This window comes from Rhinolophus hipposideros (assembly GCF_964194185.1).
Source record: "Rhinolophus hipposideros genome assembly, chromosome: 18".
NCBI lineage: Eukaryota > Metazoa > Chordata > Mammalia > Chiroptera > Rhinolophidae > Rhinolophus > Rhinolophus hipposideros.
The window spans coordinates 35,277,881-35,302,784 of record NC_138064.1 but is presented as its reverse complement, the minus strand read 5'-3'; the positions used below and the strand labels follow the sequence as shown (position 1 = coordinate 35,302,784).

The following is a 24,904-nucleotide window of genomic DNA, read 5'->3' as shown; positions in this document are numbered from 1 at the left end:
CCTCTGTAATGATTACTGCTTGCTAATCTATACTATTCATAACAAAAATTAGAGATGCTGAAGAATACCAGAAAGTTAATCTCAGCAAATGCCGAGGTAAACTATTTAGTAAAGAGAAGTGGGATGAATAATATAAAACAGTAGAAATATGTTTATGGTTCTAAAGGTAGTGATGTACTTTCATTTATTTGTTGTATAAGAAACTTCTTGAGAATTCGAGTACAGTTCTTATCTCATAAAAAGAAATTTTAACACTCACGTCTACAGGCTTATTTATTTACACATTTAACCACCTTCTTTCCCATCTGGTTTAGGCCTGTAAATTTAAATTTATTACAAAATAAAATGCTTGTTTAAAAATGTTTTTAATTAGAATAACTCTAGTTTATACTAAACTTTTTTGAAATCAAATTCTGAGTTATGCCAATGGCTGGCTCATTGGGGACTATCATTTCTATGCAAATTTCTTTAGTGCCATGAGTTTAATGGTTGGCCTATACTTTAATCTTCTGAGCAACCATGGGGAAGGCATTCTGTCCTCTCAATGGCAGAAGTAGTAGTATTTTCTTCCAATAATGACGTGTGCACCAGGTCTGGATAATACCTTGGGTCATTTCACCTCATGTTCATTTTAGCCATACATTTTAAAGGGATCAATTTCCAGTTTCATGTTTCTTTTGCTACCTGGTAGCCAGAGCTGTAATCAACACTTCAGGCTCTGACCATATTTTGTTCAAGAAAAATATCATGCTTTCTCCTTTGTTTATACTACATAGTATTCCTCGGTGTTCTGAGATGTTTTTATATCAACTTCTCATTTATGTTTTCTTTACTGTTATCATCTCCCCATGTATATATTATAGGAAAGAAAACAATTTGGGCTTATATTCACTAGTAAGAAATCTTAGAAAATAAATAGATTGGGCTTAACACAATTCTGACATAAGAAGAAGACCTAGTAAAAATAATCATCCAAATGGCAGCCAATGTTATCAAGATTAAACATCTACATAGTAACAACTTTATGTCCTGATTAATTAATCATTACAGGTTAAATTTCAATTACAGCTTTGACTGGTGGGGAAGAGGAAGGTTCAGTAGCAGCAAAGGAATCAAGACAGAGAGGGATAGTTTCCACGTGGTGCATTTCCAAATAATCACTGTTGCACGCGAGGGATAAAAATGTGCAAAGGATTCTAGATATTAACAATCTTGGTGGTTAAGAAAGACAGAAAGACTGGCTGTGTAGTGCAGGGCCACCTAATAGGGCTGTGCACTTTCAAGGCTGGGGAGAGGAGGTGTGTGGGGCGGGTCACTCTAGGCTGATCCTGCCCAGGTCGAGGGAAGGTAGATCAAGACCCTTAGCTACCCGACTCCAAAAAAACTACTGTCTGACAAACAGTTGCCAGTTTCCTTCCCCACTGAACACAATGTAATTCTTACAGATCTCAGATCCTGACATTTGTCACAAGTTTTCCATTCCCTGTCTCCTGGAAGCTTTTCCTAGAGGTCACTCAGCTCGTCAATGAACTAACAGCTTTCTCTAACTCTTCTTTTCCTGCTGAATTTCCGGGGCTTTCATGCATTCAGTTTTGTTTGTGGGAGTTGTTTTTCTCCCCCACCGTTTTCCAGGGAGAAGAGACGGAGGCCCCTTATGGTTTCCTCAATTGGCACAAAAATTCCTCCATGGTAGCTTAGTTCAAAATGTTCCCATTCATAATGTTAATTCCTGCGGCACACCCTCTACACCTAACTGTCCCTTGCCACAGTGCCTCTCGACATTCCCCCAGTTTTAAGCTGCTTTCCCCTAAACAGAGCACATTCCTTCTTATTGCGGGGTGCACTGCAGGGCGCATGCGCCAGTCCCCCAGCGAGCGCACCTACGACGCATGCGCCGGTTCCTGAGGGGACGTGAAGGCGGAACTGAACGTCGGCGGCCCGCGGTGACGCAAAAAGGCCGCGCGGAACTTCAGTTTGTTCCCTTTCCGCAGGAGTGAGTTCCGGCGGATCGCGGGCATGGTGCACTGCAGTTGCGTGTTATTCAGAAAGGTCTGTGGCTGGTGCCTTTCCGGCTGAAGGTGCCCGTAGCCCCACCCGAGGGCCGTGGTGCTCCTTCCCTCGCTCCCCACTTTTTGGCGTCCTCCTTCCTGCTTTTATTCTACCCTAGTTTTCTCTCCACCTCTCCTGGAGTCGGGGTTGGTTCGTGAGGGGTGAGAGGGTGTGTCTGCGTGGCACGGTTAGGCCGGTTGTGTGGGGACGGGGTGTGAGATTGTCCTGGGGAGTCGTGTGCACGTGGGACGAAGAGCTGGGGTACCTGCCTGCCGTTTAGACAGTAGACGTGGGGTGTAGGTTTTAACTTTTTTCTTTTGGCTCCAACAGTGTATTTCCCTGCTTGTAAGTAATATCCATAGAGTATTTTCCCCTCGAGTGCACTGTTTCTAAGAGCTTTTCATCGGTAAACGAAAATATGTAACAGGCTTGCTTTGTGGCAAGAAATGAGGTCAGTTTTTGCGCAGTGTTGGGGTTAGAATCGTTTCTGTAAAAAAAGGAAAATCAAGTTTGCTTCAAATTAAAATCCGCTGTAGGAGACTTGCTAGTAATGTTTTTGAAACCTGCGGGCATCGTGGTTTGGCCTTTACTAAGGAGGAGATGGAGGTATTCCTTTTAAGTGTGGGTTCTAACTCTCTGAATCTGATAAATCTAGAGAGTTAAAAAATAATGTCACACGTTGAACGGAACGCTAAGAATAGATTTCTTTTTATGGGAGGAAAGGCGTGGTTAGTAATATCGGAGTGAAAGTGTACTTTATCCCACCCTCTGTTTTCCAGAAAGTGAGGAAAAGAGACTTATGAAGGGGAGTGCTTAAGTATATGAGGTAGCTAATCCTTCAACCAAAAAAGAAACTACTGCATTTTTTTGTATGTGGATAAGTTATTAAAGGCTACTTTTGTAACCTTGCTGTCATGAAAACTGCCTTCCAATCAATGTCATTTGCAAGTGGAATATCTCTTCACTTACATGTGATGCATCTTTTTTAAAAATAGTAAAAACAGCAAATCATCATGTATTTATTAATCATGTGTTATTTTCAAGGCCTCTAATTCCATTTTTAAAAAGTTATTAAATTTATTGGGGTGACATTGGTTAATAAAGTTATATAACTTTCAAGTGTACAGTTCTATAATACATCATGTATTTATTGCATTGTATGCTCACCACCCAAAGTCAAATCTTCTGTTACCATATATGTGACCCCCTTTACCCTTTTCTACCTCCCCCCACCTGCCTTTCCCTCTGATAACCATCATATGTTGTCTGTGAGTTTTTGTTTGTTTGTTGTTTCCAGTTTTATATCCTACATATGAGTGAAATCATAATGGTTTTTGACTTTTTCCATCTGACTTATTTTGCTTAGCATGATATTCTCAAGTTCCATGTTGTTGCAAATGGCAGTATTTCATCTTTTCTTAATGGCTGAGTGGAATTCCATTGTATTTACATACCACACCTTCTTTATCCAATCATCTATCGAAGGACATTTCGACTGTTTCCTTGTCTTGGTCACTGTGAATAATGCTGCAATGAACATAGGGGAACGTATATCTTTACGAACAAATGTTTTCAAAAATTTCATGTAGATACCCATGAAAGGATCATATGAGTCATATGGTAACTCTATTCTTAATTTTTTGAGGCACCTCCATACTGTTTTCCATAGCGGCTGTACCAATTTACATTCCCTCCAGCAGTGTATGAGGGTTCCTTTTTCTCCACAACCTCTCCAACACTTGTTATTACTTATCTTGTTGATAATAGCCATTCTAACATGCGGTGTCCAGCACAACGAGGGTTGTGGGGAGGGACAAGGGTGGTGCAGGGTTAAGAAAAGACAGACGCCATGAATAGAATGGAAACTGCAGGGCCAAGGGGAACAGCCTCAGACTGAACCCCGAAACGGGCCAACGCGTAATTTTTATTGGTAAACTTCTAAAGAGGTAAAAGATTGTTAATCTCAAGATCAGTGTGTTAGTAGCCTGCTGGCTGTCTTTCCCGAAAGTTCCCATTGTGTTCCAGCTTGAACTTTGCCTTCACACACACACACACACACACACACACGCACATCTCCAAGAAATCCATTGAAGGGGAGGGACCGATATAATTCTATCGGGTCTCAGTTTGCTGAGACTTCCCCTCAAAGGAGCTTTTCCAATATCTCTCCATCGGGCCGCAGTTTGCTGAGGCACTCCCTCATGAAATTCTGGGAAGAGCGCCGGGGAACAAACGGTTTGGCAGCTGTAAGGCAACACTAACAGATGGTGCATTTCTGATCTAGCCTTGAAGAACCAAAGCATACATTCTTTACCGTCAGAGAAAAGTACTCTGGCTAGCTCTCAAGTTCGTTTTTTATATATCCCTTCCCCCCAGTTCCCTTACAACACTGTTTCAGGAGTACATTCGCATACTTAAATGGATATCTGTGCTTTGGATCTTTGCTGTGAACCCATCCACTGCAATCTCCGATCCAGAGTACATCAGAATCACCAACGGAGCTAAATGTGCTGGGTTGACCTTTCCTCATCCCCTCCGCCAGGGTATATCAGTGGAGTATATGTATTTTGGAAAAAGTTTCCAGATGTTTTTTGATACAACTATCCTAAATGACTAAAGATGTGAAGATTATGAATTTAAGAAATTACTCTGTACGGAATCTTGATCGTCTGAGAGGTTAATACTTAGGATCTTCACCTGCAAGAAGCTCTTGATTTAGTGAGGGATACAGACGTAAACACTAGGTACAGTATAAGATTTCAAAGAGTGTAATAGTAGAGATACAGTCAAATTGCTGAGAGCCCAGCAAAGTGAATGGTACGTGTTGATTAAAGGAATTAAGAAAGACGTCAGTAAATATGACATTCAGGTGGTTTATGATAGAAAGGAATGAATGACGTAAGTAGAGGGAAAGCATGCCCAGAGTGGCATGGAGACATGAATATATAACATGTAGTACAGAGCAAAAGAGGAAAAGGAGGTAAGAGGGATAGAACGAATGGAAACAAAACTGGGAAGGTAGGTTAAGAGCTTTGAATGTAGTGCTGAGAATTTTAGACTTTATTAAATAGCAAACAAAAAAAACAATTTGAGTAAGGGAGAAGCATGGTTAGAGATCAGATCCATTTTTATAAAAATAGCTCAGGCAGCAAGATGAAGGATGTGTTGAGAAAGGAATGACTAAACAATGGAAGACCAGTTAGGAGTTAATGAAATAGTCAAGACACTAGGGCAGTTTTTACCAGAAAGGAAAGAGAGGGTTGGGGAAAAAAAGCAGGTGTAGTAAAAGATTCTCATATGTAGCCTCAGTGAATATTAAACTGTGGTTCTGTTATTTGAGAGAACATTGGAGGAACAGAATTTACCTAGGAAAAAGTTTGGTTTTGTCATATTAATATGCCCTTCAGGTGACTATTATCCTTTCAGTGCCTACAAACAAGTTACATATTTGAAGGGTTTCAAATATAAGTTAAATGCCGATATTGTTCATAGTTACTTTAGACTATTTAGTTTACATCCTGGTGGAGATGTCCAACAGACTGGACGTGGAGAATATCTCATCTAGGTAATACTGATACAGGCTGAGATCACCCAGGGGAGTCTGGATTGAAATGTGGGCCAATGTCAAGAGACCTGAGGACAGGTGGGACAACAATTGATAATTGGAAAAAAAGGATCTTAAGAGAGTTAAGTGGGAAGAGGAGGTCAGACAGATGAACTAAGAAAAGACTATAAATTTGGCATACAGGAAACCATTATTGATTTTTTTTAAAGGAGTTTTAGTGGCAACAAAGAACTAGAAAGGAGTTCTAAATTGCTAAGCACATTTGGTATACAAACGTTCTCTCTCTCTTTTTAAGTATGGAAACTTCATCGATAACTTAAGACTCTTCACCAGGGGAGGAAGTGGTGGAATGGGTTACCCTCGTTTAGGAGGAGAAGGTGGAAAAGGTGGTGACGTCTGGGTTGTAGCCCATAACAAAATGACTTTAAAACAACTTAAAGACAAATATCCTAAGAAACGGTTTGTGGCTGGAGAAGGAGCAAACAGTCGGTAAGTATTTACTGAATGACTTTGATTTTATAAAATTAATCCCTCCCGGAAGAAAACAGTTAAAAAATAAAAATTTAATTAATAATTTGAAGTAAATTATATCCTGTATTTTTAACTGAGCAAAAATCTACGTTTGTCTCAACTCCAGTAAAAAGATAGGTACTAAGAATCTTTTGGAGCTTTTAAACTTTTTATCCTTTTCTTCTCCCGATGTCTGTTTATATTCTTTTGCACTTACCCTTTAGAAACAGAAAATAGTCTGAATTCCCAGTTTTCTCCTTATTATCTTTGACAATCCTTAGGAATCCTTTCTGAAATCTCAAATCTCGCCCCCCACCACCAGTCGTTCTGCCAGCATCTCATATGCAGTGCTGAAAATTTAAAGCCTGTTTCACTGATACATCTGTTGTATGTTTTCCTTTTGCTTCCGTTTTCGTCTTCTTTCTATGGCATTAAAACTTTTCCTTTGTTTTTAGTTAATGTACAAACATTTTTTGTGGAACATACTGTGTTGACCTCAAAATATGAGATTTTTTTCTTTAATTATAAAGAAAAGAAACAAAAAAATTCTTAAAGCTTCTACCAAAATGTAGGCTATGATTCCTCAGGCCTCTCTCATTCGGTTATACCTTAGGAGGTGTTTATATAAAGGTTAGACTTGATGTCGCTTTTTTCTTTCTCCTTCTCAAGGTAGTGTTTTGGTATATTTATTTGTCACAGTACTAGAGGATGGAATGTGGCGCTTTGGGTGATGGGTATGATAAGCAAAAGATAGAGACTGGGATGTTAAACACCCTGTAATGCAGAGTGAGGAATTCTCCCAGCAACAACCAAGTACCCTGCCCAAAATATGCTAGGACAGGAATCCTTAGAGAAACCCCTTAAATTCTTTTTGAGCATTTTTGTTTTATGAATAGTCCAACTGAAACCATTTTATAGGACAAAATTTGGGAGCCTCTATTTCTTAGAATTTAGTAATCAAAGTTTTGAGTTCAGAATGTTATTTTATTATTTTGCTGTTACAGGCAGGAAATGATAGCAGTTTACATCCTAAAGTAAAAATTTTGATAATTTTATTATTTCTTTTGAAAAGTAAAGTTGCTATAATTCCAACCTTACTCTGTGTTCAGATTAGTGGCATATTAAATATGGTATATAACATGTAAATGTTAAAGATTTAAATAGAACATTTTTCTTACTGAGATTGTGTGTTGCAACTTTTAGAATGTAGAGGCTTAAACATGAAGGATTACAGGAGCCAGCCAGGGTGAAGGAGAGGAAAAAGCATAACAGAAAAGATAACACGAACAAAGGCCCAATGATAGACAGATATCAGTATGAGACTTTAAAGGAAGGCCCCTGTGGCTGGAATACAGAAAACACAGGAATGCCAGGCTTTCATTCAAACCACCATCATTGCTGAAATACTACAGTATTCTCCAATTTGGTCTCCTGTTTCCAGTCTCAGTCATGACCTCCAGTCCATTCTTTATCCAGTTATTCCTAGACTGATTTTCTAAAACACCAATTTATTGATGTCACTTGCCTATATAAAATCCTTCAATGTTCCCCATCACTCTAAGATAATCTTTAGGCTTCCTAACTTAGCACATCAGGCTCTTCATGATCTGCACTACAGTGTCTTTATTTCACACCATGCCACCCACTTGTCCCAGTGTTATGCTAGAAATAGCTATTATGTTCCCTCCTAATCCAGTGTGTGTGTATTCAGTTTGGCAACACATCCTTCCCTACACTGATTGCTTGGCGAAGTCCTATTCCCCCTTCAAGACATGATTCAAGCACCACTTCCAAAATGTAGGTAACTAAGTAAGATTTTAATTTCAGATATCTATTCATGTCTACTAAAAATCAAACTGCTTTTGTTCATCATGAAAATATCTCCCAGTAAATTTGTTTATGATTGTTCAACTAAGAAAATTATCAGATACTATTTAAATTATTTAAAAAACTATCCAAAGTTCTTCTAAAATAAAAGTGTAAATGTTTTTAATAACGTATTTTAGTAGAAGTTTCATCAGCGGTAACAAAAAAGAATGGAAAGTCTTGCCTCTACATTCTAAAATCCCAGTAAGAGAAATACTTTATTTAAATCTTTAATATATTTCAAATTCATCCATTTCTGTCAATCCAATTCATTCAACTAATGTTAATTATCTACTATGTGCCAGTCACTGTACTAGATATCTAGGATAAAATGATGAACTAAACTAGTATGTTCTCTGCCCTCCTAGAACTTACCATAATCTAATAGGAGAGCAGATATTAATCAAATACATGAAAAATGGAAAATTATAACTGTGACACGTCTTATGAATGAGAGCCTATGTGTGTGGGCATGGGAATTGTGACATAATCAGGGAGATCAGGAATAAAATGATTTAAAAAAAGGTCAACCACCTATAATTCTTCCACTTGGAGATAACCACTATTAACTTTTAAATGATTTTTCTAAGACTTTCCTGTGTATTTACACAAATGTAATTATGTGTATATGTATATAATTTGGGGGTATAAAAACAAGAGGACAATATTTTGCAACCTCCTCTTTTTACTTAACTTTTTTTCCGTGACAGAAGATTATTCAGGTTGGCTGCATAGTATTATAGTATTGGAAATTGCATTATTTATTTTGTCATTCATCTGTATAGGTAATTGTTGATTTTTTTACTGTTATAGTCCCAATGCAGCACACATCCATGGGTATATAGTAGTTTATGTGGTTGTTCAGTTATTTTGTTTTAGGATAAATTCCCAGAAGTGGAATTACTAGTTACAAATTTGTACCAATTTACTCTCTCACGAGCAGTTTGAGAGTAGCCAGATGAGCCTGCTGTAATTGAGGTCAGTTTTTTAAAAGTTTGTTCTTCAGTGGATTTTTCATTTTTTTTCTAGTTGGTGTTGTAATGATTTTTCATTTCTGGTATGCAATATATTACTTCATTATTAGTTGAAATGACTTTTGGTGGTTAATTGGTAACTTAAATCATTACTCAATATTATTGTTACTGGGATACAATAGTCTAAAATGCAAACAAATAAGTAGGGATAGTTTTAGTTTTCCTCTAATATTTGACCCTTTATCATCTATATTGGATGAGTTGGTAGCTACTCTTCTTTGTATACCATTATATTTGCTTAAAACATAATCTTTAATTTAGTGGGTTTTGCTTATTTTAACTTAGTTTATGTTTTTGTAGGGTTAGTGCACTGAAAGGCTCCAAAGGAAAAGATTGTGAAATTCCTGTACCTGTGGGCATTTCAGTAACTGATGAAAATGGTAAAATTATAGGTAAGTATACTGCATAGTCTAAGGTTGTGAAAAATGCACATTTTCTAAGTTGTTTAGGAGCTGTGGAGAATAGTACCTCTTGAGTGTCAGAATTGTTTTTAAACATTCCTGTTTTAGCTGCTAATTTATAAAAGAACTTTTAAAAACTTTATGTGAAGGTTGTTCAAAATTAACTGCTACATTTAAGATTATTTTAAAAATATAAGAGTATTTACTTGGTTTGAAAACATATAACTAGTCTCTTTTCAGCTACTTACAAAAGTGCTTTTCCACTGTCAAGCTTTTAATAGAAACTTCTGGCATCTATTTCTGAAAGAAAAATGTCATTAGTGATTAATTAGCTCCACTTAGTAATCTTGGTTCTAAGTATCTTTATCTCTCTTTTTAAGGAGAACTCAATAAAGAGAAAGACAGAATTTTGGTAGCTGAAGGAGGCCTTGGTGGTAAATTATTTACAAATTTCCTACCATTGAAAGGCCAGAAACGAGTAATTCACCTTGATCTAAAACTTATAGCTGATGTAGGCCTAGTGGGGTAAGTATCATTCATATCATTATTTTTTTTTTACTTTCAGAGAGATAGTTCTTGCACAGGAAATAAATTAAATGGTAATTTGGGGCTGGCATTATTTCTAATTTATTGAATTGTTTGTACTTTGAGAATATGCTGTTAAATGTGGTTATTTTTACAGTACCAACATAGAGTTTCATATTTACTATACATTTGTCAAAGATGATAGCAATATAATAGGCCAGTCAAATGTTAGAAAATGAATAAAGAAAAAAAAATCAAATGTAGTAGTATAAGAAGGTGAAAGAACATTACCAAATATTAGGGAATAAAATGAGAAATCCGAACAATCCACATTTTAAAAAGTGTATAGAAGTAAATGAAAGAAGGGAAAAAATAATTAAGATATTCTTACAAGTCTTAATACAGGTACTAAAGTGTCATTAATCAGATGGCTAAAAGCCAGTACAGACAATGTCAACTATCCGACTTTTACACTATTGAACACCAACGTTGAATCTTGCTATAATTGCTGTGTTTCCCCCAAAATAAGACCTAGCCAGACAATCAGCTCTAATACGTCTTTTGGAGCAAAAATTAATATAAGACCCGGTCTTATTTTACTATAAGAGATTATAAATATATTACTATATACAATGTAGTGTATATATATATATATATATATATATATAGTATATATAATATATATTACAATATAAATATATTACTATAATCTCATTGATTGCTGTATATCTGGTGCCTATGATATTGCCCAGCCATTGGTTGGGTATGATACAAGTCAATGCTCAGTAAATATTTGTTGGATAAAATTTTTTATTGGGATATAATTGACATATAACATATCAGTTTCAAGTGTACAACATAATGATTCAATATTTGTGTGTTTTATACATAATCACTACAGTAAGTCTAATTAACATCTATCACCATGCATAGTTGACAAATTTCTTTCCTTGTGATGAGAACTTTTTTTTTTTTTTAATTAATTTTATTGGGGTGACAATTGTTAGTAAATTTACATAGATTTCAGGTGTACAATTCTGTATTACATCGTCTATAAATCCCATTGTGTGTTCACCACCCAGAGTCAGTTCTCCTTCCATCACCATATATTTGATCCCCTTTACCCTCATCACCCACCCCCCACCCCCTTACCCTCTGGTAACCACTAAATTATTGTCTGTGTCTATGAGTTTTTGTTTCTCATTTGTTTGTCTTGTTCTTTTTGGTTTATATACCACATATCAGTGAAATCATAGGGTTCTCTGCTTTTTCTGTCTGACTTGTTTCACTTAGCATTATTCTCTCGAGATCCATCCATGTTGTCACAAATGTTCCTATATCATCTTTCCTTAACGCCGAATAGTATTCCATTGTGTATATGTACCACAACTTCTTTATCCATTCATCTATCGAAGGACATTTTGATTGTTTCCATGTCTTGGCCACCGTAAACAAAGCTGCAATGAACATTGGCGTACACGTGTCTCTATAGAGAAATGCTTTTATATTTTTGGGGTAGATACCCAGGAGAGCGATTGCTGGGTCATATGGTAATTCTATTCGTAATTTCTTGAGGAACCTCCACACTGCCTTCCATAGCGGCTGCACCAGTCTGCATTCCCACCAACAGTGTATGAGAGTTCCTTTTTCTCCACAGCCTCTCCAACACTTGTTACTATTTGTTTTGTTGATGAAAGCCATTCTGACTGGGGTGAGGTGATATCTCATTGTGGTTTTCATTTGCATTTCTCTGATGATTAGCGATGTTGAGCATTTTTTCATATGTCTATTTGCCATTTGTATATCCTCTTTGGAGAAATGTCGTGATGAGAACTTTTAAGATTTGTTCTCAGCAAGTTTCAAATAGACAATACAGTACTATTATACAGTATTATTTACTATAATCACACTGCTGTACATTATATGCTTCATGACTTATTTATAACTGGAATATTGTATCATTTGACCCCCTTCACCCATTTTGCCCACCACCACATCCCCCACCACTGGCAACCCCCAATATGTTCTCTGTATCTTTGAGTTTGATTTTTTTGTTTGTTTAGATTCCACATTTGAGCTCGTATAGCATTTGTCTTTTTTTGTCTGACTTAATTTCACTTAGCACAGTGCTCTCAAGGTCCATCCTTATTGTCACAAATGGCAATATTTCTTTTTTATGGCTGAGTAATATTCTATTGTGTGTTGTATGTTATATATGTTATAGACACACATATATCATGTACATATTGTATATTATATGTGTATATACCACGTTTTCTTTATCCATACATCCATCAATGGACGCTTAGATTGTTTCCAGGACGCCTAGATTGTTTCCATATTTCGGCTATTGTACATAGTGCTGCAATGAACTTGGGAGTGCATATATCTTTTCAAGTTAGTTTTTGTTTTCTTCAGATAAATACCCAAAAGTGGAATTGCCGGATCATATGGTAGTTCTGTTTTTAATTTTATGAGGAAACTCCATACTGTTTTCCATAATGAGCAATGGCTGCACCAATCATATTTCCAATTGTTGGATAAATTTAATGAAAATATCTGAATGAAATGTAAGAAATCATCTCTTAAGTAACCCTCCTCCCCATTCCTAATACTCTTTTTCATGGATCGTGGGCCTTACGGAAAATTTAGCAGTAAAATGAAAGCCTTTGAAACTACCATATATTTTAATCCATATTTCCTTATCTAGAAATTTAACTCAAGAGAAAGATTAGAGGTATGTATAAAGATTCAAGGATAGTCACTTCAGTGTTTATAAATTTTTAGAAAAATGTTAGACAATAAATGCTCATTTACAGAAAGAATAAGGTAATTGTCTATTAATCCCACCAGTCAGAGGTGACTGTTAATGCTGGTGTATGCATATGTATTTCTAACTGTAGCATATTTTTGCAACATTGTTTATAATAGTAAACAAATTGAAGACAACCTAAATGCCTAACAATAGGAATTTAGTCAGGTAAATTACAGTGCACCCTTGAAAGGTATTCACCTTATATAATTCAGTTTGAACAAGAGGCCAACCAATTATGGATAGTCGTTCAGAAAAAAAAAAATCAAAATTGAATCTGATCAAGGCTTTATATCTAACTACCAGTTTTTAGAAAATCCAGGGCAAAAGAGCATGTTAAATGACATCATGGGGTGTCAACAGAAAAATCCAGACTGTGGTAAAGAAACTCCATAGGACAAATGACCCAGTTTAAAAAAAAAAAAGGTAACATTACAAAGGGGGAAACAAGATGGAGGGGAATCCTTTACTCAAAGAAATCTAAGAGACACATCAACCAGTTGTAATGCAGACCTTATTGGAATCCATATTCAAACAAGACAACTTTTTAAAAAGTTTTGAGAATAATATTTGTTGAAGCTAGATGATGGCTAAATGGAATTTATTACTCCTTTCTGCTTTGGTATATGTTTGAAAATGTCCATATAAATTTTTTTTTAAATCCATAAAACAATAAAAGTAATATTTTATCAGTTTTTGGCTAGAGATAGTGAATTACAAGTATTTTTGTTCATTTCTTTTTGTTTTTCTATGCTTTACAAGTGTTTTTTTTCACATAATTTGAATTATTTATGCAACTAAAACGTTTCAGTGTCCAACATAAATTTATCTTTTCCTTTTTCATAAGTATATTTTGTTCAAGTTTTTCAAGATTATTTTAAATTTATACTCTACTTTCAATCCCAGAAATATTCAAGACGTCTGCTTCCTGAAATGTTAGGAATTCAAAGATAACCAAGTATTAATAGTACTGATACCTGTTGTAATATATAAATTTATTTTCTCATTTCAGATTCCCAAATGCTGGAAAATCCTCTTTGCTAAGTCAGATTTCTCATGCAAAACCTGCGATTGCAGATTATGTATGTAAGTATAATTAATTTTGTATTTTAATGTGTGGTGGTGAATCTTTAAAGACTGATTTTTCTTTGAGTATGAATAAAATGACAACTCTAAGGGTAGCCGTAATTTGAAAACTCTTGGCGGAATATATATGCATTTCCCATTAACCTTTGAAACCTCTATAACCCTCAGCAAAGTTTCTAGTACTTGTTAGACACTTTGTTGCATTTATTTTTCTGCTCCTTTATATCATTTATTTGGTTTAGTTATGATTTTATGAGTACCTAGCCTTTATCAAGCACAATGATAAATACTAGGAAGGGAGAGATGAATTCTTTCACTCATTTAGCAATTATGTTTTTCTAGGAACTACAATATATTCTGGGTTACAAAGACTGGTAAATAGAAACGGATACTTTTCTGACTTTTATTGAGCTTACAAACTCGTGGGGGAAGGCACAGATCTCACTAATGAATATAAGGGACTATAATACCATTCTATGAAAAGAGTGTAGGCGACTGCTTTAGACTTTTTTGTGGAAGTGTTGAAATTTGAAGAGTAAATATGAGTTAATGAGTGACAAGTAGTGGACGTGAAAGGTCTTTCAGAGGAAATCGCATATACACAGAGGCTCTGTGATGGCAGGGAGTGGATTTGTGTGTCTAGAGAACATGTGGTAAAGGAAAGGAAATCAAGATGAGGCGAGATGTAGGTAAAGACTATCAATAGACCATGTAGGCCATATTCGATCTTTATATCTTAAGAGCAGTGGATAGCCTTTTTAGAAAGGGATAAAATGATTAGATTTGCTTTAGAAAGATGTCTGCATGTAATATAGAAAATGGATGGGTGTGGCACATATATGGATCTTGGAAGAACAGTTAGTGGGCTATTGCAGCAGCAAGATGAGAGCTAATGGAAGCTTAGACTAAGAGTAGTGAATGACTATTATAGGATCTCTGCCATCATTAAATAAAGGTACAGAATGACATTAACTTGGAATAAAATTAAGCCATTCTAAAATTACACTCTGATAGAGTTAATTTTGTACTAACTACGATACAGTACATGGCCAGTATTTATTGTTATAATACAGGGGACTCTTAGAAGGAAAGAGGAAGAAAAGCAAAAAGTCATAGGGAGGAGGCTAGTGTAGGATTAGTGAGGCTTGAGAATACTGACTAAGAAACCAGACACATTTCTCCCACAGACCCAGTGATAGAAACCTCAATTCTGCCTCCTTCTCATGCTTCGTAAAGTGTAGTAGACCCACTTATTAGATTAGACCTGTGCAGATTATAATAATTAATATTTGTCCTTTTCCAAGCATATTGTAAATAGCAAAGATAATTGTACCTTCTATTTCAACAGATGAGAACATAATGTGAATTAAAGTGTTAATAGAAGAGAGATATTGTTTATTTTAAACTTAATGCTAGGGCAGTGTTGAGAGTACCAGCCTTTATTCTAACCTTACTTTATTGTTGTTTTTTCTCTCAGTTACAACACTAAAGCCTGAACTTGGAAAGATTATGTATAATGATTTCAAACAGGTGGGTTTTTTTTTTTTTTTTTAAGACAATTGGTTAAAAGTGAAAGTACTTGCTTTTGGTACTTGGGCTTTATAATATTTGACTGTGTCTGTAGTGATAGGGGGAGGAAATGTAGCAGAATTTTGTTTTTGATAAATAAAACTGTGATCAAATCAATTCTGCTGAACACTGTCATGGTAAAATATTATATAAGAATGTAACTTCTTGTTCTTTGAAAGTATAAGTCCAGTTTGCTATTACATCATAATTTCATTGTCTCCCTAATCTCTGTTCTCATTGTAAGTCCCTATTTTACTTCCATATTTGATGATTGATTTTAGTTTCCTAAAAATATTTTTCTCAAGTTCATGGAAGTCATTTTGTTCTAATTTTCTCTTTAAAAAAGTGTTTTTTTACTTGAATGGGATTCTGACCTTAAGTAGCTCTTAAAATTTATTTTTTCTTGATAAGGAAGAACTACATATCTTTTGATTAAGAGAGAATAAAAACAAATATAAAAGAAAAGAGACAAAATTTTTAAAATATGTAATATACGATCAGCAGTCGTCCTCTGGTATTTATCTAAATGAGTTGAAAACTTACGCCTACACAAAAACGTGCCCACAGATGTTTGTTCGTAATTGCCAAAACTGGGAAGCAACCAATATGTCCTTCAGTAGGTGAATGGATAAACTATGATACATCCATTAAATGGAATATTATTCAGCGCTAAAAAGAAATGTGCTACAAATTATGAAAAAACACAGAAGAACCTTAAATGCATATTATTAAGTGAAAGAAGCCAACCAGAAAAGGCTACATACTGTATGATTCCAACTATATGACATTCTGGAAAAGGCAAAACTATGGAAAGAGCAAAAAATCAGTGCTTACCAAGGATTAGAGGAAGGAAGCGATGAATAGGCAGAACACAGTAGATTTTTAGGGCAGTGAAACTATTCTGTATGGCATTATAATGGTGGACGTGTCATACATTTGTCAAAACCCATAGAATGAGAACCAAAAGAGAACCCTAATATAAAGTATGGTCTTACGGTGATACTGTATCAGTGTATTTTCATATAATCCATTGGCATAATTCAAAAGAAATAAAAGATTTGTATTCATTTATAATAGTGATATAACAGTAAAAAATAAAAAACTTAATTATATAGAATATTAAATAATAAGTAAAATTATAAATGCAGGATAATATGAATATAGCAAACAATATTGAGGGGAAAAGAGAACATTGTAATTTTTAAGGGAAGTCAGTAGAGAACCTTTGAAAACAATGTCAGGACATGAGACTTCTGTAGTATACACTGCTCTTTCACAGCCACAACTTCCTTTAAAACTCAAGTCCTGATCCCCATGAGCAGTGTGTTTAGAGCAGTGCTTCTCATCCCTTACTGCACCTCAGGATTATCTGGGTGGCTTAAAAACAACAATGACAAATGAAGCATGTGCCCCAAAGATCCAAAGCAAATCCCTTATGGGTAGGGCCTGGGCATCTGTGGTTATAAAACTTCCCTAGGTGGTTATGAGGCACAGTGAGGTTTGAAAACCAGAAGTGTAGAATAATAGTGAATAACTCTTATCACCTCCAAAAAGAGTATAGGAACACTATATCCTTTACTTTTTAAGAATGGTCAATAGTACTCTTGGTAGAATGTGAACAGAAAAGGAAAGTGGTGCCAAATAATTAAATACATATAAAATTTAAAACTTAAAACTACAGAGCTGTATTAAGTAAATGTCAGTTGAATTAATATCTTTGAACACTTTTAAGAATTCAGAAACTGGAAATTCTATGGAAAGTTCATATTGAACATATAATTTATGGAATTCTAAAGATTTTATGTGATTAATAACTGTTAATCCCTAAAATTCTGTCTTGTTAGATTAATAAGTAAAAATGGGACTCTTAATTTCTGATAACAAAGGATTTGGATTCTTAATACATTTATTTTGTTATAAAGGTATTTTGGCTTTATAAAGATGTGGTAATCACAAATCAGGAACTGTTTATGTTTGAAATACCATGAAAATTTTTAGATGTAATTGTGCTTGTGGTTTTCATATATTTTTCTTTTTTATCAAACCATTTAACTTTGTATTAGATATCAGTAGCTGATCTTCCTGGTTTAATAGAAGGAGCACATATGAACAAAGGAATGGGCCACAAATTCCTCAAGCATATAGAAAGAACTAAACAACTACTTTTTGTTGTAAGTCATATGCATATAAATGTAATATTCAAATGAATGTGAAAATCAATGAATTTAGTTATCCTAGATTTTTTTGTAATAATAAGATTTAAAGATAAAGTAGTAGCATACGTGACTCCACTAAGTCTGTTTAGATTGGGGTCAAATACAGTGAGTAATCTTTGTTTATAATATGCGCATTGAAATGGCATTATTTACTATGTCAGATGTAAGTTTGGCCATATTTGTCCAGGTTTAATTCCTTAAGATTTTCAACATAGTACTATATTATGTAGTATCATTTTCCTACTTCATTGATGGTGCTTGAGTTATACAGCTGACTGAAACAACACAGGTTTGAACTGTGCGGGTCCACTTATATACAGAGATTTTTCAATAAAACACCTGTTTTTGATCCATGGTGTTGAGAGTTTGCAGGTGCAGAGGGCTGACTGTGTGCATTGATCTACACCACTTTATGTAGAGAACTTGAGCATCCACAGTTTTTGGTGCCCTTGCAGGGGTTCTGGAACTCATACCCCATGGATACCGACAGACTGTAGTTAAGTTTTGGGGGAATCAAAAGTTATACGTGATTTTCAACTGTGCAGGGTGGGGTAGAGGTTGGCACTTCTAGCCTCCATGTTGTTCAAGGGTCAACTGCATATGAGATTGTCCATGTTAGTATAAATTGTCTTATCTATACTAGTTTCTCATTTTATTAATGGTTGTGATTTTTATCAGAATAATTACAATTATCTTGACATTTCAATTTCTCTTTCTAATTTTGAATTGCTAAATTACCAATAGAATATAGATTGAGACATTATTTTTAGCTTCAAAGAATACAATATTTCAAAACATAGAAATGTATAGCTATTCTTCTATCAAAGGTTGTCTCTTTTCTTTTTTTTTTTTTTTTTTAGGTCGATATTTCTGGGTTTCAGCTTTCTTCCCAAACACAATACAGAACTGCCTTTGAAACCATAATACTGCTTACAAAAGTAGGTTTTTCTGTTTCTGTTTTACTGTATTCTGCATCTGGTCTAATATATAGGTACATAGGCCTGTATGAAATAACACATAATAACTAGAATAAATATATATTTTACCTCTACTTTTTGAAGCTTTGATGTTAAAGAATTATCTAAACTTACTGTCTCAAGTTCTTCAATATTAACCTGCTCCTTTTGAAACCTATAAAACCCTCCTTAATTCCAAATTTCTATTACATACTTCTCAAACTTCATCTTGCTTGAACTTTTATTTCTATTTCTTAGACTATTTCTCAGTGTACTTTTTATGCTCTTTTCTGTTTATTCTTTAAGTAGCATTCAGTTACAGTAAATATACTGATGACTGCCAAATCTGTATCTGAGACCCTTATCTTTTGACTGTGCTTTAGACTAGCTGCCTCTTGGACATCTTTGATTGTCTGTCTTATTGACTTCTCCAACTTAATATGTATAAAACTGAACTGAACTTTTTTTTTTTTTTTAACTTTCCAGCCTCCTCCAGAACTTTACTGAGTATGTAAGCCGGAAACCGGGTGGTGGTCTTGATTCTATCTTTCTCACCTATGTCAAGCACTGTCAGTTTTATGTTCTAAATGTCTCTGAAATCAATCTTTTCTTCATCCACACTGTTATAGTCATGATTAATTCTCATTAGAATGTTTTAAGTTTCTCTTTTCTGGACTCCCTGCTTCCAGTCTCACTTCTCTGCAGTCCATTTTTTACATGGCAGCTAAGAGTGATCTTTGTAAAAGAACCACAGCAACGTTTGTTCCCTGCTTAAAACACTTTGATGGTGCCCCATTACTGTTAGTCTAACCTGAACATGGTTAATGAGGTCTGGCCAGGTGGGACTTCTACTTAGCCGTCCATCTCTGTTTCCCTCTGCCCCTCTTACAGTCTGTATCCAGCCCGGTGATTTCTCCCTAACACAACTCGATGTGTGTTGCCTCCAGGTCTTTGTATATCCTATTTCCTTTGCCACTTTTTCCTCTTACGAGTAATACTGCTGAGAACAGTTGTGTGCATGTTTTTGTATGGACATGTTTTCATTTCTCTTGGGTATATATACCTAGGAATGGAATTGCTAGGTAATATGGTAACTCTATGTTAAATATTTTGAGGAACTGCCAACCTGTTTTCCAAAGTGGCTGCACCAGTTCAACATTTACAATTCTACCTGCAATCTATGAGGGTACCAATTTTTCCACATTAATGTCAATACTTATTATTGTCTATTTTTTTATTTTAGCCATCCTAGTAGGTGTGCAGTGGTATTTCATTATGGTTTTGATTTGCATTTCTCTAGTGACTAATGATGTTGAGCATCTTTTCACGGTGTTTATTAGCCGTTTTGTATGTCTTTGGAGAAATGCTTATTTGGAGTCTTTGCCCATTTTTTAATTGGGTTATTTGTATTTTTATTGTTGAGTTATAATAGTTTGTTATAGTTTGGATACAAGTCCCTTCCCAGATACATGATTTACAAATATTTTCTCCTCTTCTATCAGTTGTCTGTTTTCTTTATATATTTTGAAGCACAGAGTTTTAAATTTTAATCAAGTCCTTTTTGTCTATTTTTTATTTTGATTGTGCTTTTGGTATCATAGCTAAAAAAACTGTTGCCTAATTTATGATCATGAAGATTTATTCCTATTCACTTCTGAATTTTATATTAATAGAAGTCCAGATATTTGTATTGCGCTCTAGGCACAAATCACAACCTTCTCTAGGATGTCATGTGAGCCGAAATATATTAGCACATGACTTAACCATTAAGCATTTTCTGAGTTTCCTTTGTTAATTAATTTTGTGGTTATTGGGATTTACTGCATTTCAGAGATGTGAATGGTCTCTAGATTATCCAGGCCTCTGCAAGGTAAAGACAGACATGATGCAAGTATTCTGTATAGCTATTTTAATAAAATTATTTGGTTTTTCTCTTGATTTAAAGGAGTTGGAGTTGTACAAAGAGGAAGTTCAGACAAAACCTGCACTCCTGGCAGTTAATAAAATGGACTTGCCAGATGCCCAAGATAAATTCCGTGTACTGATGAAGCAACTCCAGAATCCTAAAGGTAAACCCATTTATTTAATGCCAATTTAATAAATACCTAGAATGTGCAGAGTGCTAAGTGATATAATCAGTGGAAAAGAAAAATAACAGTTGTTACTCTTTTAAAATGTATGTTTGAAGAAAGGACACATACCTTATAAAATATTTAAATAACATTGTAATGTAATACCAAATTTCAGAATATGTGATATAGACGGTAAGTGAGAGGAGACAAAAGAAGAGAAAGATAATTTAAACTGAAAAGGTTAGTCTTCATGAAGACGTAAAACTTAAACTGGGTTCTTAAAGAATTAATGGGATTTGGGTCAGAAGAGGAAAAAGTCAACATTTACCTGTGAAGTCTTACACATTAATGTGTTTCACAACTTCTAGAACTTCATTCCCCTAGTATACCATGAATTTAAAAACGGAGCTAATAGTTCTAAAGAGGTATGTATCTTTGCAATGCCAACTTCATAGGTGAAGAATACTAATTTCCTAAGAAGAACTTGAGTACGTGTATCTGTGTATGTGTGTGACACAGAAAAATAGATGCTGTTAATCCAAAAGGATTTTTTTGTTTGAAATCTGTTCCTAAATGGACCACTTTGTATAAAAGAACTTAAAGTAAAGACGCTCCACTGTCTTGAATATTGAACTCGTAGAACACTCTCTGTCCTACACTGAGGATGCTTTCATTTTTCTGAATCTAGTAGAGGACCTCTTCACAAATGAGGAAAAATAAGGTGGTTGGCAAGTAGTTAACATGTTTTTAAATAGTAGCAATTGCTCTTTTTATCCTTGGGATAAAAATTGGGGAAAGTAAATTATTATTATTAGGACTAGCAGACAACACCAGAAGATTCTTTCTCCCCTCAAAAATCTATCCCCGGTTTAATTTACATTGGAGTTGTCCTTGAGTTAATAAGTTATTTTTGGGATATAAATATTCCCTGGAATTAGTAAGTAGGCTTTATTCCTCAATCTCATTTGCTTTGAGAGATCATTAGATCTGTTTGCTAGTTGGTTTTGCAGAAAAGGGAATTTTCAAAGGAGGTACCAGAAAGGTACCTGTGGCTATTTTGAACCATCATAAAACAGAATATAGTAGTCCCCTCAGTGATAATTCCTGAGTTAGCCTCTCTGGACTTTTTGGGGGGCATAGGAATCTCAAACCAAACTCCAGATTGGCTTGTCCACTCTCTTTCAGCCCAGTCTTTCCCGTTCATATCAGTATGCCATCCCTCCTCCCATTACGTTGTTGACAAGGAGAGGAAAAAGTGATATAACAGCTATCTGCCCCTGTGGAGTGATAGACTAGACTCATCTGAAACAACCCCCCCACCACCCCCCTTAAACTCTTCCCAACACCTTTTTCAATTTTAGTATGGCTCCTAGCATCAGTGATGATAAGCCTATACTTTAGGGCAGTTAAAGGTCGCCTGTGTACTGAGGCAACCTAGAATATCCCAAATGATGTTATTTTTATAGGAAGTTTCTTTCAGAGAATCTGTGTTGCCTCACTTTATCGAATGTCCACCACCCAAAAAAGCCAAATGTATTGCTTCTGTAAATAAATCATCGTCTGTGATTCTTTTATTTATACTTAATTTGGTTTAAAATATCTTTATCCAACAGCTATTTACTAAGCAGCTATCATGTGCCAAGAACTTTACTATTGTCCCTAGTAAAAACCAAGGATTCTGAGAGCTTATTAGAGAGAGATGAAAAAAAGGGAATTAAAAATGCTAAGGTTTCAGTTCTTTGGTTCACAAATCAAACTTCTAATATGGTTTTGACTTACTTTCAAAGACAATGAAAATAAGCATAGTATTATGTTCTTTGTTTCAGATTTTCTGCATTTATTTGAAAAAAACATGATTCCAGCTCGGACCATGGAGTTCCAACATATCATCCCCATCTCTGCGATTACCAGAGAAGGAATTGACGAATTAAAGAACTGTATAAGGAAATCTTTGGATGAACAGGCCAATCAGGAAAATGAAGCATATCATAAGAAACAGTTGCTTAATTTACAGATTTCCAATACAGTATCTTACAGTGAGCCACAATCAAAGAATGCTCTTACTAGTTCCAGAATGGACAGAATTTAAGTTTATTAAAAATGATACTGATATGTGTTCATTTGAAAGCTTTTTCATAAACATGTACTTTTTAGAATGTTAGTTATTACTAACCTAATATGTATGCCATCATTTGAGAACCATATCTTTTTAAGGTATTTTGTAGTTAAACTTTTTATCAACAGTAAAAAAGTAACTGAGAACAAAAACTGACAGTTTATAATTTTGTGGCCAATCCAGCTGTAATAAAATCCTCTGATATGCCTGTATTTACGATGTCTCTAGTGAGGTCATTTTTTTTTTAATATAAAAGGATTTCTAGAATATTATCAGAATGAGCAACTGGGTTTTATTTGTTTTTGAGTCTGTCATGTACCTTTTTCTACTAAATATATAATAGTTCTCATTTTTAGAAAATCTTGAAACCCTAAATTGGAACATGTGTTCAGTGATAATAAAGATCATTGATAATATTTAACAGAAGCCAGCCAATAAATGTTTGTGAATTCAGCTTTTAGAAATTTTTCTTTCTTAAGTATAAGAGTATTTTTTCTTGCTTTGGAGCAGACAGATGTGCTTTTAAGTCTCATTTCCTTATGTCCTAGTCTGTTTCATTGTTTACTTTCATATTTTAACTAAGAGAGAATAGGAAGTACAAACTTTAAACAATATTATCAATCATCAATATATTCTTAAGAGACTATAATTTCTAAATTTCTGCCTAAGTTTAAAAAATACTTACAAATTGGATATTTAAAGATTTTTATTATAAAATATACATGTTTATTGTAAAAAATTAAACAGTGCATAAGCATATAAAGTAAAAAGGAACGTTCCCATCGTTCTGCATTAGACCCTCCAGGCTTTCCCAGACATAACCAGTTAAGTTTCCTATGTTCTTGCAGAATTTTTTTATTTATATATCTCTTCACCCAAATGAATTTATTACATAAAACTTTTCCAAGTTTATTTATTTTTTCACAAAATAGTGCCAGGTTAATGAGATTTTAATGTTTCCTTCACTGCTACTTTTCTTAGGAATTGTTTTGGAATTTAAGGTTAGTGAAGCCGTTTCATATGGCTGTAAGTATTGTTCTACTTAAATTTCTTCTGATACGACATTGTGACTTTTTAAAAGCATTATTTCACTTTTATTTGTTCTGTTTTCTTTTCCCCACTCCCACCTCTCATCTCAGTCCCCAGATCACTGGCTTTTTTTGTATTTCTTTTTTCCTCCTTGCACAGGTATTGACTCAGTGTCTCCCCTGTACCAGGCACTGCGGGACGCTACACCGTACAACGCTGAAGAGAACAGACAGGACCTGCTGCCCTCTTGGATCTCACACTCAGTAACAGAAACTGCAGGGGACTAGAATAGCTTCGTTCTACTTTACAACAAAGGAATAAGAGTGGGGGAAGTAGTTGGGATTTGAACATCTGCACTGATCATAGTGACCATGTTTCACATTGGGTATGTTTTATACTTATGGCTTCAGTGTCTTCTTTTTTCACTTCTATTATTTCCTAAATATAAACAAGTTTATTTATGTGAGGACAGTTGTATCAGGTGAATTTCTGAAGCTCTGATACCATAATCTTGTGTCAAAGGATAACAGATATGTTCTGAGGGTGAAGAGGAATTGTATCTTATTTGCTCTGTCCGTAATGGCCAGGTTACTACTCCACTGCAACTGAATCATTTTATGTAACTCACTAAAATGTTCCATTATTTATATATTCTGGTTACCTAAAGTATGCTCTATGTACATTTTTCTGGTGGTTGATTTTTGTTTTAAACAAAAGGAGAAAATCTGGATTATCTTTTTTATTTTATAAAAAAATGAATTTTGAAAACTTTAAGATTTATTTTGAAATAAATATTTTAATATAATCTCAGATGCTAGCTGTATGTCCTTAAACAACACTTTCTTATTTTTACCTTTCAAAATACATAATTTTTGGAATGCTTATACCTTACTGTATAGCCAGGATATCAATACACTATGTATTACCAAGTCCCAGTAGTTACCAGTAGTTCTTGCAGAGCATACTATGTCAGATTCATTTATTATGATAAATTACAAGTTTATACTGCCAGACACTCAAGTATTAAGTATATCGTACTGTGAAGTTGGATCTGTACTGGGAAGGTTTCACCTATGAATAAAAAAATTTCAGAAAGCT

At 34.7% G+C, this 24,904-nt stretch overlaps 1 protein-coding gene across 2 annotated transcripts; it reads left to right on the top strand.

Annotated features, from left to right (window-relative positions):
- The first annotated feature begins 1,896 nt into the window (after window positions 1–1,896).
- On the top strand, window positions 1,897–24,904 carry GTPBP10 (GTP binding protein 10). Of its 2 annotated transcripts, none has more exons than XM_081079688.1 (11): window positions 1,897–2,049; window positions 5,910–6,103; window positions 9,325–9,416; window positions 9,806–9,950; window positions 13,775–13,848; window positions 15,326–15,378; window positions 17,481–17,588; window positions 18,494–18,571; window positions 20,535–20,658; window positions 22,488–22,697; window positions 23,995–24,904. In XM_081079688.1, the coding sequence occupies exons 1-11, from the start codon at window positions 2,017–2,019 to the stop codon at window positions 24,024–24,026; spliced, it is 1,143 nt and encodes a 380-aa protein (XP_080935814.1). In that variant the 5' UTR covers window positions 1,897–2,016; the 3' UTR covers window positions 24,027–24,904. The 2 variants fall into 2 exon arrangements, with proteins under 2 accessions (XP_080935814.1, XP_080935813.1); XM_081079687.1 differs by having other exon boundaries at window positions 1,901–2,049; window positions 23,966–24,898.

What these genes read in the sequence shown, in the direction of transcription:
- GTPBP10 (XM_081079687.1), top strand. Translation starts at nt 2,017, where the DNA reads ATGGTGCACTGCAGTTGCGTGTTATTCAGAAAG. An exon ending in CTAAACAACTACTTTTTGTT is followed by an intron (nt 17,589 to 18,493) that starts GTAAGTCATATG and finishes TTTTTTTTTTAG; the next exon opens with GTCGATATTTCTGGGTTTCA. An exon ending in GCAACTCCAGAATCCTAAAG is followed by an intron (nt 20,659 to 22,487) that starts GTAAACCCATTT and finishes TCTTTGTTTCAG; the next exon opens with ATTTTCTGCATTTATTTGAA.